The 18859-nt window shown below is 39.0% G+C and overlaps 1 protein-coding gene across 5 annotated transcripts in view; it reads right to left on the bottom strand.

Annotated features, from left to right (window-relative positions):
• TBCCD1 (TBCC domain containing 1) overlaps positions 1 to 18859 on the bottom strand; it is a 23056-nt gene extending 4197 nt beyond the window's left edge. For 3 of the 5 annotated variants that reach the window (XM_060419529.1, XM_042233403.2, XM_012097525.5), the window contains exons 1-6: positions 18767 to 18859; positions 15850 to 16228; positions 11210 to 11365; positions 8428 to 8794; positions 6468 to 6654; positions 5833 to 6330 (exon numbers count right to left, since the gene is read on the bottom strand). In XM_060419529.1, the coding sequence (XP_060275512.1) occupies positions 5833 to 6330; positions 6468 to 6654; positions 8428 to 8794; positions 11210 to 11365; positions 15850 to 16185 (1544 nt within the window). In that variant the 5' untranslated portion in view covers positions 16186 to 16228; positions 18767 to 18859. Of the gene's footprint in view, positions 1 to 940; positions 6331 to 6467; positions 6655 to 8427; positions 8795 to 11209; positions 11366 to 15849; positions 16229 to 18015 lie in introns of those variants that run through there. The other 2 variants (XM_042233407.2, XM_060419540.1) reach the window with 2 other exon arrangements.

Raw genomic sequence — 18859 nt, 5'->3', positions numbered from 1 at the left:
TGTGCTCCTTGTGAACTGCATATTCTAGTAGGGAATATAGGTAATAAATAACGTGTATGTGTGTGTATGAACCTAAGTAGTTAGAAAAACAGAGCAGAGTAGGGAAATTGAGAGTATTGGGAATGCTAATTTAGAAAGGACGGACAGGAAACACCTAAGATCACACTTAAGCAGAAATCTGAATGAAGTGGTGGAGTAAGAAAAATAAATATCTGGAGAAGAACATTCCAGGCAGAGGAAAAAAAACTGCAAAGGCTCAAAAGTGAAAGAATATTTAACATGTTGAGGATAAGCAAGAGAAGAGAAGCTCCTGATAGCCAGGAGTTGGCTTAGCACCTAGGCTTAGCTAGGCCTAGGTGTAGTCTGGATCTGGCCTGGTTGTGGGGCTCTTCTGTTAAACATAAATAATCCCGCAGCACACCAACAGCAGACAAGATCATTGTGGGATGATGTTAGATCAACACAAAAACAAAACCACTCCATAATCATATCTCAGGTCTGGATGAAAAACAAAAGCATTTTGTGATCCAAACCATAAAAATGACTGAGCATTACCCTTTCCTGGCTAATGAGTGACTGCTGTTTCTTTACAATCACATTTTTATCCCCTTCATTCCTCTCTTCTTTAATATAAAAATTATTACAATACCAAATCACAGAATTACCCTCATTTCCAGATTGCATCCAGCTCACAACAGGACCCTCCCCCAAATCATCTATCACAGCCAAAATGCAATGACCAGTTCTTTTAAACATGCTTTTATGGAGATGTAACTAATTCTCTCCCTCCTTGCAATACGTGATGATACCCAACTTTATTCTACAGACACATTCCTGGTGGTGTATGGCTGGATGGCAATGAGTAAGTAAGATCATATTATGGTGGGAGGACAGTGAATAAGGAAAAGAATGGCAGAAAAATGAGGCAGAAAGGGCCTGGTAGGTACCATGAAGGTTTTATATTGCATTTTGTTTCAAGTATGATGGGGACTCATGAGAGGCGCCACAGTAAGGAAATGATATAACCTAATCACTTTAAAAGGATGATGTTGGGAGTTTCACTTCAACTTAGCAAATAATTCCTCTGTCTTTCCATGTTCCCAAGGTGAAATTGTGTGCTTTCCCTTGTTTCTATTGTTATCAAGGATCTTACCACTTGAAGACACTCTAACTCACAGTTAACATGTGTTAAGTGCCTTATCACATTCCAGATTCTGCATGTGTATAAGCTTTCTGTACATGGGAGAAAATCTAGGCATCTAAATACCAGCAGCATCCAAACAACAGAATTGCTTTAAAAGAATGTTTTTCCAATGATCCACTTTTATATCACATCATTATAATGATTATATTATATATGATAATAGTTCACAGAAAACAGTAGAGACACTAAGAACCTAGGTTCTGGAACCAGGCTGACTAGATGCAAATCCTGACTCCTGTGTGACTTTGGGTAAGTTACTTATATTTCTCTGTTCCTTAATTTCCTCATCCGTGATAAGCAATTGTTCAGTTCAGTTCACTCAGTCATGTCCGACTCTTTGTGATCCCATGAACCAGGCCTCCCTGTCCATCACCAACTCCCAAAGTTTACCCAAACTCATGTGCATTGAGTTGGTGATGCCATCTAACCATCTCATCTTCTGTCGTCCCCTTCTCCTCCTGTCTTCAATCTTCAGCATTAGGGTCTTTTCAAACGAGTCAGCTCTTCACATCAGGTGACCAAAATATTGGAGTTTCAGCTTCAGCATCAGTCCTTCCAATGAACACCCTGGACTGATTTCCTTTAGGATGGACTGGCTGTATCTCCTTGTAGTCCAAGGGACTCTCAAGAGTCTTCTACAACACCACAGTTCAAAATATCAATTCTTTTACACTCAGCTTTCTTTATAGTCCAACTCTCACATCCACACATGACCACTGGAAAAACCATAGCCTTGACTAGACGGACCTTTGTTGACAAAATGATGTCTCTGCTTTTTAATATGCTGTATAGGTTGGTCATAACTTTTCTTCCAAGGAGCGAGCGTCTTTTAATTTCATGGCTGCAATCACCATCTGCAGTGATCTTGGAGCCACCTAAAAAGTCAGCCACTGTTTCCACTGTTTCTCCATCTATTTCCCATGAAGTGATGGGACTGGATGCCATGATCTTAGTTTTCTAAATGTTGAGCTTAAAGCCAACTTTTTCACTCCCCTCTTTCACTTTCATCAAGAGGCTCTTTAATTCTTGTTCTCTTTCTGCCATAAGGGTGGTATCATCTGCATATCTGAGGTTATTGATATTTCTCCCAGCAATCTTGATTCCAGTTTGTGCTTCATCCAGCCCAGCATTTCTCATGATGTACTCTGCATATAAGTTAAATAAGCAGGGTGACAATATACAGCCTTGACGTTAGGAAGAAGAAATGAGTTAATACATAGAAGGTGCTTAGAACAGTAAAGGGCACATAGTAAGTGCTCAGTACGTCTCACTTACTTTTATGGTCATCAGCATTGTTTTGCTAAGCTGAACATGACTGATCTGTATTATTAGTATCTTGGTGGCTCAATCCATGAGATACAAACCAAGTGGAATGTTTGTTACAGATAACAGCAGTATTTTTACAGTGGATTCCCAGATAAAGCATGAGTTGTGACTATTACCGATGTTATATTTTTGGTAGCCAGCAACTATTTTGAAGAAGCTAAATGCAAACTTACTTACAAAACAAAAAGAGCCTCAAAGACTTAGAACTAACAAACTTATGGTTGCCAGTAGGAGGGATGAGGGGAAGGGACAGTTAGGGAATCTGGGATGGACATGTACACACTGTTATATTTAAAATGAAATAACCAACAAGGACCTACTGTATAGCACATGGAACTCTGCTCAGTTTTATGTGGCAGCCTGGATGAGAGAGGAGTTTGGAGAATGGATACATGTATATGTATGACTAAGTCCCTTTGTTGTCCATCTGAAACTATCACAACATTGTTAATTTGCTATACCTCAATACAAAACAAAAAGATTTTTAAGAATCTAAATGCAAGTGTGTAAGTATATCTTATATACTTCCTTCCTTAATCCATATGCCACAAAAATGCATCCAGAAAATTAGGTGGCTGGATCGAGTCTTTTTTCAACAGTTTCTCTTAGAATGAAGTTAATTCTAACAGGTCACGTCTCAGACATTGAGTAAACAATCTCACCTAGATGTGTCTCTCAAACTCATCATTAAGCAGGGTGTCTTACACTCACACTACTACACATGGTACAGGACACACCACTACAGTGTCTTATACATGCATCATTACTATACGTTATCTTTATTAATGAACCTTTATATCAGTCGTATCAGGTAGAAAATACACTATATATATATGTGATATAGCCAAGAGATAGATCAGATGACACCTTCAATGTCATATAGTAAGTGGCATGGTCTGTACTAATTCCTGAGTCAGAGTACTTTCCACTACAATACAGACATGCTGTCCAAAGAACAACACTAATTTTAACATCCAATAAAATCAAGAGATCTAATTAAAATAGGCACTCCTACTTACACATCAAATCACAGCTCTGGATCATGAGAAATAGAAACATTTTTAGAATGGCTGCTATTTTCCAAGATAATGATAATCAGGAAAAATAGTAACAACTAATACCAAGCAAATGGAATCCAATTATTAAAGTAAGAGTTTTTCTAAGTCTTAAGGATCAAGACACTATTAGGATATAGGACATTTCATGTAAACAGCCTCCAAAAGAACTTGATACCCTCTTCTCAAACTAGCTCCAGCTCCCAAATGGACAATGTTGTAGAAGAAGCACCCCTCCATCTTGTGGTACCATAATGTTTCCTACTTATCTTTCCTAACATCTCTAACAAAATTAAACACCAAAATATTGTACAGACAATGATTACTTAATTATTAAATAATTACTTCATAATTATTCTGAGCACCAACTACTTTTTAAGTTGTACATGCTATTCTGTCCAGAAGAAAAGTGATCAAAGGTGTCTAAACTGGAGTGCAATTTTTGAAGTCATCTTTGTCTTTTTTAGAAAATCTTGTACCAAGTTCAGCCTCCTGTCAAAATATTTCTGGTTGCCACACCCTTTATCTCCACTCTAGTCCAGTTTCTTAGTCTAGAATATTGTAATACCACCCTGACTTCCCTCTTTCAGATCTAGTCAGAGCATCTTCATATGTGCCAATCACATTTACCTGCCACACCATCTAATAAGGTGGTTTGCATATTGCAGGCATTCTATAAATGTTCCTGAATAAATGAAATGGCTTTCTGAACTTCATTCCATTGTTTAAAACCCTTTTATGCCCTCTATTATTTAATTCCACATAAATCTAACTCTTATTGACTGATATGCAAGATTCTACATGATCTGGCTTGATCTACTCATACAAGTTTAAATATCATTATCCACACCCTGAATCTTGTTTAAGCAACTGATTTCCAGGACACCTTACGTCTGCTTCTGCTTCCACATCTGTTCCTCTAATGCTGTTTCAAGTATTCTGCCTAACCCTCAATTCCTATCTGCTCATTTTTTCAATGTCCAACACAAATTCTTTCCATCAATCTTCTCCAACTACCCACATTCATGTTTTCTGAATCTTTATATATGCTTTATACATAATGTGTCCCTGGCTCCTAGAGTTTAAAGACAAGTACCCTTGAAATAAAATTTTGTGATGGACATAATAAACCATAAGCATCTATTATATCAAGCATGTTATTAAAAACAAGATACTTCAGTACCTACAAAGTAAGAAAGAAACAATTTCAGAATAAAAGACAGTATTCTAAGTTGACTAAATTTAGCACTACTTAAAAACACTGTACTTATTTTTCACAATTTACTATTAATTAGGAACTTTGACAAAAACTGGCATGAGTCCATGGACCAGCATTAGGAATCCACTTTTGGGAAGTCTATCTGTAGAGTAGAGGAGCCAGGACCTGTATTTTTAACAAGCTCTTTAGATGATCCTGATACACAACCATTTGAAAACCACCAATATAGTGCAGAGGAGAAAATTAAAAACTAAAAGTAATCCATTTATGATTGACCTTATATACGGTCCTTCATTTAAGTCTTATATCTGCCAGTTAAACTGAAGCTTCTTAAAAGGAGAGAGTCTATTTGGGAAGGTCATGTACATACTGCTATATTTTAAATGGATAACTAACAAAAACCTATTGTATAGCACATGGAACTCTGCTCAGTGTTATGTGGCAGCCTGGGTAGGAGGGAATTTTAGGGGGAGAATGGATACATGTATTATGTATGGCTGAGTCCCTTCGCTGTTCCCCTGGAACTATCACAACATTGTTAACTGGCTATACCCCAATACAAAGTGTTTTTTTGTGTATAAAAAAAAAAAATTTACTATACCAAAAAAAAAAGGAGGGAGTCTAATACTTGAGTATGCACTTGCTCCCATCCCCCAACCAAACAGTACCTGGAATACTGACCTTAACAAAAGACACACTTTGTCTTTTTTGTTTGTTTAGCACAATCATAAACATGTGCAGATTAATTTGGGGGGCTTCCCAGATGGTGCAGTCATAAAGAATCTACTTGCCAATGCAGGAGACGCAGGTCTGGGGATTGGGAAGATCCCCTGGAGTAGGAAAAGGCAACCCACTCCAGTAGTCTTGCCTGGAGAATTCCATGGACAGAGGAGCCTGGCGGGCTTCAGTCTATGGGGTCACAAAAGAGCCAAACACGACTGAGAGACTGAGCATGCATGCAGATTAATTTGCCTTCCCGTGGAGTTTTACATAAGACAAGTTACTACTTACTTCTAGAAACTACTCACTTTGTTAAACGAGCTTCCTTCACAGTTTTCTGCCAGACCTGTATCTTTTTTTCCCTTTGGCTCAGTGCTTTCTGATATGCAGATGGAAGACCCCCAGGTATCTCTGTTGTGTCCCCTTCCATTTCAAATGGAATAATAAACACATAGAATTCACATGGTGGTAGGAGTCGGAAGACACTTGGGCTGCTGTTCTCTCTGCACAAAATCATGGGATTATCCCAATAGTTAGGCACTGTAGCAAGGCCGGTCCTGGCCATGTGGTCCTCCAGCATCGGGTAATGGGTATGAAAAGGGGCAAAAGTTACTCTCTGGTTCCCAGAGAGAATAAGGGGGCGTGTAGGTGTCAGAATGTGAAAGATGCAACCTGTCGTCGATGAGATGGACAGACGATGGCAAACAGCAATGACTTTAACGTTGTCACAGGTATGGAGGTGAAGAGCAGTCTGTATAGGGCCCAGGACAAAGGTGCTATTTCTGCACTTCTCAATTGTCACGGATCTGAAAAATGAGGTAAATTCCTTTGAACAAGATTAAAAAACGTTTGACTATGATATTATTCTGTGATGACAAATAAAAGGACCAACCCCATTCTAAAGAAGATGTAACAATGTCAGAACACTATGAAGACTGCTTACCGTAAGGGAGAGAGCAGATATATAAAAGACTCGTTGCAACGATGGATCTTTACATGTGCCCCCACCAGAGTATCTGAGCTCTTGGCCAACGTCTGCTTGTAAACCTGGCTCATCACCACCATGCGGTGCATCCTTGGGGCCACGTGAGTATTACAGGCAATCTTTGCTCTCTTGGTTGTCCCTTCAACTATTTAAGAAAAATACAAACGAGATAGTTTCAAAGGAAACCCATCATCCAAATGAGCTTATACATATCTACATGTCTAAAATTAGATACATAACAGGTTTAAAAAGTGTTAGATCTGGGTGTCAGGTAAAGAGGTGTATGCTATACTACTCTCTGTGCTTTTCTGTATGTCGCCAAATTTTAAATTTTTTGTCTTTTTAATAAAAGGTGAAATCTACAATAATCCATTCAAGATTGCCTATAGATCTAAGATTTTTTTCATGTCTACTCTTCAAGTTAAGTAACGTGCCTAAGGCCATATGGCTAGTAAGTGGTAGAGCTGATGCAATTCAAATATCTTCCCCAACTCACCTTAATTTATCATCCCAACTCTGAAATATTCTTTTTAAATTGCCATAATACAAACTCTGAACTTCTTCTAAGTTACTTACCACATCCTTCCATGCATTCTATTTAGGTTCATGTCTTTACTCTCAGGATCATTTCTGAGAGTACATCTTCCTCTCAGACATGCTGCCTTGCACAAACTCACACTCAAAAACTCTGTGCAGGCTGCCCTCCTAACACAGTCTCACCATGACATCATTGCTTTCTCAGGCTGTACTTCCCTGCAAGCCATCAGGACCACTCTTGTAAAGAAAACTGCCAGATGTGGAGAGGTCACATAGTACACTATTCTTCTTTTAAAACAATTCTTATTGTTTTCTTTTATTAGAAAATTAATATATGGCTACTGTAGAAAACTTTTAAATACTATAAGTAAAATAAGATAAAAATTACTTGTAATCCTACTATCTATACATTTTATAATCCTAAGAGGTCAGATGTCCTTTTTCCTCCTAGTACTTACCCTAACAATGTTTAAAACTTACTTGCACCTATATTTCTTTTATCAACATCAACAATTATATAGTGTCTCCTGTTTATAGGAGCCATACATACCTGAGAGTCTGACCTCATGCTAGAGCAATAACTTGGTTGCATGCAAAATACTTGGATCATTATAGATGTTGCTCAACTGTTTTCTGAATTTTAGCATTACAAAAATTTGATACAAAACTGCTTTTTTTTTTTTACATTTGCATGGAAACTATTTTCTCTTTATCTCTGAAACTCAGAGATTTTGAAAGTATATTCTAGTTTTTTCCTATTAATTCTGCCTGGCATTTGCCTTACTGTAGCACCTACATCTGAGGCCCTCTTCTCTTAAAACTTATACCTGGGCCCGAAGAAGTCATACAGTACCTGAACCTATCCTGTTAGCCATCACTGGACAATCAGAAGTAGATACCTTTGCAACCAAAGCCAAATTCTCTCTACTATGAATTTAAATTTCTAATTCAGAAATAGCTAGTCTGCCTGTGTCTGTATAGCTAAAAGAACTTCATTTTTGCAACAACTCTATGAGGGTATAACTGAGGAATAGCCAATTTCTGCTAAGCGGCACAGAAAATGGGAAAGCTTCAAGGAAATCAGCATGAGAGTGAGAGGGAAAACAAGCCAGAAAAGACGAAAGTAGAGCACAGAAAGGACTAACTGAAGCTGGAGTTTCTGTTAGTTGCAACCAAAGCAAGTTGGACTAATGAGTCAACTGAGATTGTTGCTGCCTTGAGAAAAAGTCATTTACAATAGAGATGTTCCCCTTTTTCCCTTTTATAGTAGCAATATACTTGAGGTCTTCCACAAAAGATGTGTGATCACTAATATACCAGAAAATACTAGGTTCCATAACCTGTCAGTCAATTTAATATAGATTAAGATGTTAATAAATACCTTGGTGAGCCCAAGCCAATTTCTTCCCAGACTTGAGGCAAGCAGATGTACCAAATGGATTCCCAGTCAAGCAGGTTCTCAACCAGGCTTCCAGCTTGTAGAAAGAAAAGGTCTTAGAGGTCTTTGAGAAGCCAGTTTCCGCATGCAGTGGTTGCCACAGCGCAAGTTCATAAAGCGGATATATCTTCCTAGCTCCACTCACTGTACCTTCGATTAGAAAGCTGAGTGCCACAACAGCTTCCCGAGAGACTAGACTACTGTGGGTTGAATGAAATGATGCAGTAAGTTGCTCTGGGTCTAAAAGCAGCTCAAGGAGATCTGACAGATGATCACAGACAAAAGCCTGATGACTGTAATCATTCCAGTTCTAAAAAATATCAAAAGAAAGCACTCTCAACAGAACAAAGAGACTCAGTGAGATCTGAAACTTTTATATTTTAATTGTTTTATGTTTACACTTTGCCTCATCCCCCCAAAAGCATTCAAGGTGACTATACAAAACTTATAAAGATTTTCTGCGCATGTGATAGATATAAAGAGATTCTATCCTACCTAAGAATCCAAAAGTAACACTAATAGCTAAGCTTCAGTGTGTGCCAAGCACTGTTAAAGAAACTTTATCATTATTTAGTCCTAGCAACAGTCTTAAATTAGATGCCATTACCATGCCCATTTCACAGATGAAGAAATGGAGATACAAAAAGAAACTTGCCCAAGGTCACACAGCTAGTAAATATTCTAAAACATTTCATGAAGCACTAGGTTTTTTTAATTTACCTTCTCAAATCACAGAACTAATTTCAAAATCCGATGAAAAAAGGCAACTGATCTTACAGTAGTCAGATTTAAAAGAAGTTATTACTTTGGGAATAAGCTTTGAGTTGGCGGACGTTCCAATAACTTGGCTCATTCATTTGACAGATATTTTTTGAATACCTCTATGTGATATGACCCGTGTTACGTGATGAATTATACAAACTGAGTAAGACATAGTTCCTGTGCTCAAGGAATTCAGCATCTGTGTAGTGAAATGACAACATAAAGTAAAACACAATGAGATAAGACCTATAGCAGAGATCTGAAAGATGTTCTACGGGCAGGAGAGGAACAAGAACGTCATTTGGGGAAAACATCTTAGTGTAGTGCTGTTTGAATAGATTCTTGATTGACATTGGTAGTTTTGCAAACAGATCGGGAAAAAAGGCATTCTAGCCTTAGGAAACTGCATCCAAATGCTCATAGGAGTAAAATTACGTGCTATGTTGAGAGAAGAGAAAATTCTGGGTGGGGTGTAGGGAGCATGCTGGGGAAGTGGCAGGGGAAGGTTAAATGGTAGGTAGCATCCATTCAGCAAAAGCCTTGCATAAAATACTAAGGTCTCTGGGCTTCATTGTGTGTGCCAGAGATTTTCAAACTATTTTGTAAACAGCTATACCATTTTCTCTTTTGAATAAACCCTCTTTTGGATGTTAGAGAACACTTCAAAGCAGAGCTGCCCACAACCTCACCTGCTCTTCCTCCCTCTTGCTGCATCTCCCCCCCCCCCCCCCCCCCCCACAGTAAGCAGGCTGGAGAGGACTCCAAAGAGTACAAGGGTGCAAACAACAATGACAGTGAGAATTCACTGATGGAGTTCTGACAGGAGATGGATACAACTGATCTGTGTTCTGGAAACTCCAGTGTAGGAGGTGGGCTATAGATTAAAAGCACGATGATCAAGTAGGATCTAATACCAGAAATAAAAGCAAAAAAAAAGACACTAGGACCTATAGAAGAAGAAGAAGAAGAAAGACAACTTTTTAAAGTTATTTTGGAATCAGAATCAGTAAGGCTTGACAACTAAGTAGGTAAGGGTGGTGATAAAGAGAGCATGGGTGGCTGGCTGGTAGTAACTTTCACCGGCAGAGGGAATATAAGTTAATTCAAGTGAAGGGAGATTTACTGCAGGGACACATAGTCATCTCCCAAATGGAATTGTAGGGAGGCCTCATCAGAACCGGAACTGGAAAGCCAGTTTGAACCTCTTCCTCTCCCAGGACGCTCTGCATATCTGTTCCATTCTCTTCTTTTTCTCTGATTCCCTCAGAGTTTCTAATCCATCATAACTCCAGGTGACTCACAAATGTGGTAGCTGCGCTGGTCTCAATGCCACATGAGCTACCAGCTCAAATACCCATCACCAATTGGTAATTTCTTCAACTCCTTGGGGTATTGTTTGGGCCACGGTCACCATTTCAAATTAGACCAATTTCAAATTCATGCCAAGGCATGGGTTACTCTAGTCAAGTGTCCATCCCTGGTCCAGTCAGTTGCTGTGAGATGCCATACACAAACTAAAGTCACCATATACCGGTGCTTACTGTGCAACAAGTCATGTGCTATGTATTACTGAATTCTCACAGCCACTCAGAAATAGGCATTATCATCACCATGTAGAGAAAAGAAGCCAAGCAAGAGAAGTTAACTGACTTGTCTACAATCATGTGAAATCGAATTCATCAACATTTGCAAAAATGTGAACACTAATTAAGAGTCAAGTAAATGATTTGCCAGAAAATTATCTAAGTGATTTTTGTGTCATTGAAGGAACTGAAATCACTTCTCTATGTTGATTAAGACTGCACATGTTGATTTTGTTTTATAAATAGGAAAAAAAGTAAAAAGCAAAACAAGCCAGTAAATCTGTCTTATATAAGTTACTCAAAGTAATTTTTAATGAAGGCAATATATCTCCCTCGAAAATTGTCCCTTTCAGAGAAAGAGACCATAATTTAAACAGTACCTTATTATGACAACTGGATTTTTCAGTCAGGTCAGGAGACTGAGATCTGTGTCTGGGACTAGGCCACTCTTCCCCAATCAAAGATGTCCTCAGGGAGACCTTGTTTAACTGCTGTATATGTAAGAAGAGCAGAAACTGCAGGGTGTCCACTGAAAGCTGTCCAACAAGAAAATAAATGATGAACCCATGTCCTCTAATGACATCAACCACTAGTCTACAACTAAGTAGATACAGTAAAAGAAATTCTCAGTGTTCTGATCCTAAAAGGACAAATGCAAAAATGTTTCTAGCATTGGATACATATGTCTCTGGTACCCATATGTAGGAGTGTCTAAAACTAATTAAACTGGAGTCACTTATCTTCTCAGAAAGCTATGCAGCATCTATGGCCATTGATATTCTCTCCCAAAAGTCATGAAGCATGTTATTTTATGAAGTAGATTATTTCAAAAGTTTAAAATTATATTTAAAAAACCTTAGTAATTTGAATTAAAAAGTAGAAAGGCAGGAAATTTAATCAAGACACAGAAGTTACTTTAACATAATCATAAACTAATCAACAAAGTTTAGGATATCAGGGCAACATCTGAAATTGTATGTAATTTTTTGGTGTATGGTATTCTGTGGAGGAGTAGGCCTCAGGTTTTCATCAAATTCTTTAAAAGTGCTTGATTGAAAAAAAAAATACTACTGGCCTGACAAATGTTTCTAAATCATTTCTTATTTGAAGAAGATATGGTTTGAAGCTCATGATTATCCTCATATACCCATTCCCATACACATACAATGGAGGCAAAAAAGTGAAGTAATACCTCTAGGACTACAGCTATATTCACCCTGATTGCCAACACAGCTCAAAATCATGAAGTCTAAGGAATTTAAAAATATGGATTCTCAGAACCACCTAAACCTAGCTGTTCAAATCAGTAGTCAACATGGAACCTCATGAATCTATGTCTTTTTTTTTTTAGTTTTTTTCTTAACTAAACCTTTTGAGGTAACTGTAGTTTCACATGCAGCTGCAAGAACAAAGATCTGATGTACTCTTCACTCAATTTCCCATCTTGCCAAACTATTGTGCAATAGTATTGACACGGTATTGACATGGATGCAGTCAGGGTAGAGAACACTTCCATCCACACACGGATCCTTCATGTTGCCTTTTTATAGCCACACTGACTTCCTACCTTCCCTCACCCCTTCTTCAGCCCCTGGCCACTTTTCTGTTCTCTATTTCCATAATTTTGTCATTTCAAGAATGTTACATAAATGGAATCACAGTATGTCATCTTTTGGGACTGACTTTTTTCACTCAACACAATTTCCTGATTTTATGCATATTAGTACTTCCATTTAATAATTATTATACTGCCATTACTTCTCCATATACCTGCCTCTCCATGAGACTATGAGATCTCTTTTTCATTTTTATGTTCCTAGTAACTAGCACACATAGTAAGCACTCAAAAAACACTGGGGCTTCTTGAAGGTTTTATTCATCTCTGTATCCACAGCACTCACTACTGCACATAGTAGGCACTCAATAAATGTTTAAGGGCTGATGCTGAAGCTGAAGCTCCGGCACCTTGGCCAATTGATGCCAAGAGCAGACTCCTGGAAAAGACCCTGATGCTGGGAAAGATTGAGGGCAGGAGGAGAAGGGGGCAACAGAGGATGAGATGGTTGGATGGCACCACTGATGCAATGGACGTGAACCTGGGCAAACTCTGAGAGATAGCAAAGGAGAGGGAAGCCTGGAGTGCTGAAGTTCATGGGGTCATAAAGAGTTGAACATGATTTAGCGACAGAACAACTAATTATAATGCCCTTATCCTCCTGGTTGTTTGCCAAACTTTTTTTCAATTTCCAAAACCTTGTTTAGATATTATTTCATGTGGCAGAGTCTCGCTAGATGCTAACTAAATACCTTTCCCTCCTTGAGCACACAATTAGATGGCATTTCCCAGCCTCCTTTGAAACTGGATATGGCATAACTGGGTTACAATCAATGGAATATGGGTGGATTTACATATACCACTTTCAAGCCTCCCAAAGAATAGAACTGAAGGACTCAGGCCCTAGTGGGCATGGCCGTAGAAAACTGTATTTTATTTGCAATTGTTTACTTCCTCATCTTCCAAGGGGCTTACATGGCTCTACCCGTGGCCACAGGATTTCCCTACTTCCTATGAGGCAGATTCCCTCCCCTCTTAATAATATCAGGCATGGACATATGACAAGGCTTTAGCCAATGGAACAAAAGTAGGTGCTGTTTATGTCACATCTGAGCAAAAGTTTAAAGAGGTGTCAAAACTTTTCTCCTATTCCTTTGCTCTTCCCTTCTATCATAAGACAGGTATGACCTTCACAGAAGCTGCTTCTTCAGCCTGAGTCCCCAGATGGGCAGAAACAGAGCCAGACCCTGGAAAAGAGCCTTCACTAAAGTGCAAACTAAAAGTCAAATAAGCAAGAAATAAACTCCAGTTACTGTAAGCCACTGGAATTTCATTGTTGTTTGTTTTTAACTGCAGCAAAGCAGACTAGTACAATAGTGGCTCCAAAAGACAGAAGATGCCTAGACCCCTGAGTCATTGCTTAGACAACAGCAGCCTAGAGCCTCATCTGACCAGATGCCTTATGTTGGACTGCCGCATGAATAAGAAATAAAATGTTATTGCACTAAGCCACTGAAATGCTGGACTCACTTGTTACTGTAACAAGCTTACTCTGATTAATATACTTTCCCTGTGAAGTCTTTCCTCATCACCAGAATTAATTATTCTCTTCTCTATTCTGTTTCTGTACTCTATGTATACTTTTACTGTACATTCTATTATATTAAATAGTGCTTTTTTAACTGAATTATAGTTGATTTATAATACTGTGTTAAATTTCATGTGTACAGCAAAGTGATTCGGTTACACACATACACACACACACACACACACACTTGATTCTTTTCCATTATATATACACACATTTGATTCTTTTCCATTATATATACACACATTTGATTCTTTTCCATTATATATACACACATTTGATTCTTTTCCATTATATATATACACATTGATTCTTTTCCATTATAGTGTATTATACGATACTGAATATAGTTCCCTATGGCATACAGCAGATCCTTGTTGTTTATCTATTTTATATATGGTAGTGTGCATCTGTTAATCCCATACTCCTAATTTATCTATCTCCCCTCTTCACAAGTTTGTTTTCTATGAGTCTATTTCAGTTTTGCAAATAAGTTCATTTGTACTATTTTCTATATCCACATAGAAGTGGTATTGTATTTGTTTTTCTCTGTCTTACTTCATTTAGTATGATAATCTCTAGGATCATCCATGTTGCTGCAAATGGCATGATTTCATTCTTTTCTATGATGAGTAATTAATATATGTATCTTCCTTATCCATTCATCTGTTGACAGACACTTAGGTTGCCTCCAAGTGTTAGCAACTGTAAACATGCTGCTATGAACACTGGGGTACACGCATCTTTTCAAATTAGAGTTTTCTTTGGATGTAGGTCCAAGAGTGGGGTTGCTGGATCATATGGTAGCTTTATTTTTACTTTAAGGAACCTCCATACTGTTTTCCATAGTGGCTGTACCAAATCACATTCCCGTCAACAGTTTGGAAGGTAGTCTTTTCTTCACACCCTCCCCAGCATTTATTATTTGTAGATTTTTTGATGATAGCCATTCTGAATGGTGTGAGGTAATACCTCAAAGTGGTTTTTATTAAACAATTTTTATTAGAGTATAGTTGATTTGGGCTTCCCTAGTGGCTCAGATGGAAAAGAACCTGCCTGCAATGCTGGAGACCCAGATTCCCACCCTAGGTTGGGAAGATCCCCTGGAGAAGGGAATGGCAACCCACTCCAGTATTCTTGCCTGGAGAATCCCATGAACAGAGGAGCCTGGTGGGCTATAGTCCATGGGGTCACAAAGAGTTAGACACGACTGAGTGAGTAATACAGTAACAGTTGATTTACAAGGTCTGTTAGTTTGAGGTGCATAGCAAAGTGAATCAGTTACACATATATCCACTCTTTTTTTAGATTCTTTTCCCATACTGGTCATTTCAGAGTACTGAGTAGAATTCAACGTGGTTTTTGATTTGCACTTCTCTAATAATTAGCATCGTTGGTCATCTGCATGTCTTCTTTGAAGAAATGTTTATTAAATAGCACCTTTTTACACACACCAGCTTCCCCTACTAGTCTATAAGCTCCATGAGAGCAGAGCTGCTAGTCTAATCATCTTTGAATCCCAGCACATAGCAGATGTACACTTAAAAATAGGCAGGTGCTCTTACTGTAACAGGTCAACAGTTCATAAGCACCCACATACCTCAATATTAGTTTTAATGTCAATGAAAATATCTCCCTCTTCCAATTACAGGGTTTCTGTATCATTATCACTTTGAAAGTAGATGGGTATGGATTGCTATGTAAGGACTAATTCACTAAATACTGCCAAACTGGAAATGCTAAAACTTAAATGGTGCTTTGGGAGCACATGGTCATTAAAATCTAAAACTTGCACACTCTATAGTTAGCACAAAAATTTTAAATAGTTTATTTCCCAAAGTAACTAAACACACACACATATACATATAAATTCATACCTGATTTCTTTGCTTTTCTACTTCATCCTCAGACATGCAGTTGGACAGAATCTCAGACCATTCCAGGCGCTCCTCTGGTGTCTTCATTGCAAGACTATCAAACATTTCAAAGTAAAGCCATGCCAGATCCTTAGCTAACTGCAGCTTCCCACATGCAATGTGCCTCCATGTAGACCAAGACAGGCGTGGGTAACCTCCCTCTACGGTCCGTGTTCGCACGTAGGTGGATATCTTCCTGAGATAGTGAAGACTGAATTTGGAAGGAGGGGGAATCTGCAAGGCACCCACTATAAAGGGTTCTGCTTTCACCCAGAGGAGAACTCCGGACTGATCCATATTATCTCTAAGGACATCTGCATGAAAAGGCTTCTTTGCATACCTAGGAAACAAAGTTTCTTTACAAACTAATTTGAAACAAAACTCATTTACACATTTTCTTGTAAGGTGACCTCTCCCTTAACTGTTTTTAAATGTACTGCTGCTGCTGCTGCTAAGTCACTTCAGTTGTATCTAACTCTGTGCGACCCCACAGACAGCAGCCCACCAGGCTGCCCCATCCCTGGGGTTCTCCAGGCAAGAACACTGGAGTGGGTTGCCATTTCCTTCTCCAATGCTTGAAAGTGAAAAGTGAAAGTGAAGTCGCTCAGTTGTGTGCGACTCTTAGCGACCCCATGGACTGCAGCCCACCAGGCTCCTCCATCCATGGGATTTTCCAGGCAAGAGTGCTGGAGTGGGGTGCCACTGCCTTCTCCATTTAAATGTACTAGGTCAGTTTAAAAAGTGAATAGATTTTTTGGTCAGATCTCATCATAATCTATTTGAGCAAGAAAAAAATGTGATAAAACCATCTGACTTGTTCAAAGTGGTTGTTCTAGGAAGAGTATAAATGCATGAGGTACGAGATAGATGCTTGCTCAGGATAAAGAAAAGAAGAAATGGAAAAAGAGAGCCATCCTATCACCAGAAATCTTGCTCTACCCTGAGGGCAAACACTAATCAAAATAAGAGGAATAACATTCCAAAGTCCAATCACTTACATATAGAGGATGAGATTGATTAAAGATTGGGTGTGTTAGTTGCCCATATGAGTGCAACATCAAGCACTAGCACGAGGTGGCACACAAGAACGCTCATGTAAACATAAACCGAAAAAACTGACCAAGGAAATTAAAGCACCTTTACTCTCCGTAACAGTTAACCTGCTCTGGCATATTCTATTGTCCTTAGTTCAGGAGCAATATTTTTAGATTTTGTTGGTTTATTGCTTGTTGTAACAACAAGATACCATTTTAATGGAATATTTATTAAATATCTAAAAATGGAAGGGGAGCAAAGTATCCATAGGCCTACCACCAAAGGGAAACTGGTTAATATTTTACTGTACTTCCTTCCTTTTTCTACACAGGTTTTTGAATGTTCATAGTTGTGATAACACTGTATATTTTGCATTGTATAATACAATTCTGTATTATTTTAAAAGCTGAAAAAATATACTCCAGTTTACTCAACTGTTCTATTTTCAGACACCTTGTAAATTTAATTTTTTTCACAAAAACAAGACAGACAAAATAGTGATCATTGTTGAAGCTGGATGATGAGCACATGGGGGTTCACTTACCTATTCTACTTTTATATATGAGAAATTTTTCTGCGATAAAAAGTTTAACATTTTCACTTTTATAAATAATGCTATAATTACCACCTTTCTGCATATATTCTGTCTTGTGATTAATTCCCAGAGAAAATTTTCAAATGCGCATTTGTGAAATGAAGTAATTGACATTTCTCAAGTTCCTGCCATATATGTCCACTGCTTTCCAAAATGATTATATAAAATTTTCCATCAGTTGACCAAGCAATGGTTTTCATCGAGCATGCCTCAGCATTAACCTTACTTTAAAAACCTTCATTTTATGACTGGATGAAAAAAAGTGTTACTGCTATTTTTGTTTGGCACTTGATTCTAAGAAAGCTGTGCTTCTTCGGGGAATTCTCTGTTCAAAAAATAACGGACATAAATTACGTGCATATTATGCGCCAGGTAGCATTCTAAGTATTTCATGTTCTTCACCTTCTTTCATGCTTACAATCACCTAGAGATACATATATTATCCCCATTTTCAGATGAGAAAACGGGGGCTTAGAAAAGTTAAGTGAGTTACTTACCTAGAGTCACATACTTGAGTTGGCAGAGAACCCTGGATTAGAATTCAAGTCACTCTGACTTCAGAACTGAGCTACTTACAAATATATATATTAATACTTTAGGAACCCAGTTTTAGGAGAATCTGGAAAGTGGGAGTGAATCCAGAAGAGAATTACCAGAATGAGTGGTCTTAAACGGAGGGCCACGTAAGGGCCAGGTGAAGAATCATGGAAGCATGAACCCCAGAAAGGGTGTGAGAGGGTGGATGACAGCTATCTTTGAACTCTCTGAGTAAAATCAGACGATGCAGGTTCTGTGAGGAAGATCTTGGTCCACTCCAGTATAGTCCACCTGTCTCTATAGCGAGCAATCAAAAGCTCAATGGAGACGAACCCTCTATTCTAACCACGAAATTCCGGACGGCTAAATTCATAAACATAAACGGAAGCTCCTTTCCGCTTCAAAAGCTTCCCTGGGATGCCCTGGGATCCTGGTTTTTCAGGAAGGGAGGCCAGCGTGAGGCCCAAGGCCGTCCTCCCGAGGCTTCGCCGCCACCTCATCCGCTGTCCAGGGTAGGACGCGGTCCAGGTTGGGAGGCGGGATGTGCAGCCCGAGAGCGCCCCGATCAGACTTCGGGAACAGAGAAGCCCCAGGTAACAGGGTCTGTAGAGGACCCAAAACCTGGCGAGCGCAAAGGCTGCCTTCCCAGCCGGAGCCTGAAGCGAGATGGTCCCTCTCCTCCCTCCCTGGCGTGGGCCCGCGAGCGGTTACCTGCGAAGGCAGCTGGCCGTTCCTCCGGACCTCTCAGGGCGCGGCCGTGCCTTGCGCGCCAGACCGGCCCAGCGCTCGTCGCCCAGCTTCTGC

Source organism: Ovis aries, chromosome 1 (genome assembly GCF_016772045.2).
Source record: "Ovis aries strain OAR_USU_Benz2616 breed Rambouillet chromosome 1, ARS-UI_Ramb_v3.0, whole genome shotgun sequence".
Lineage (NCBI taxonomy): Eukaryota > Metazoa > Chordata > Mammalia > Artiodactyla > Bovidae > Ovis > Ovis aries.
Note: the sequence above shows the minus strand (reverse complement) of the source record. Positions and strands in the feature narration are given on the sequence as shown.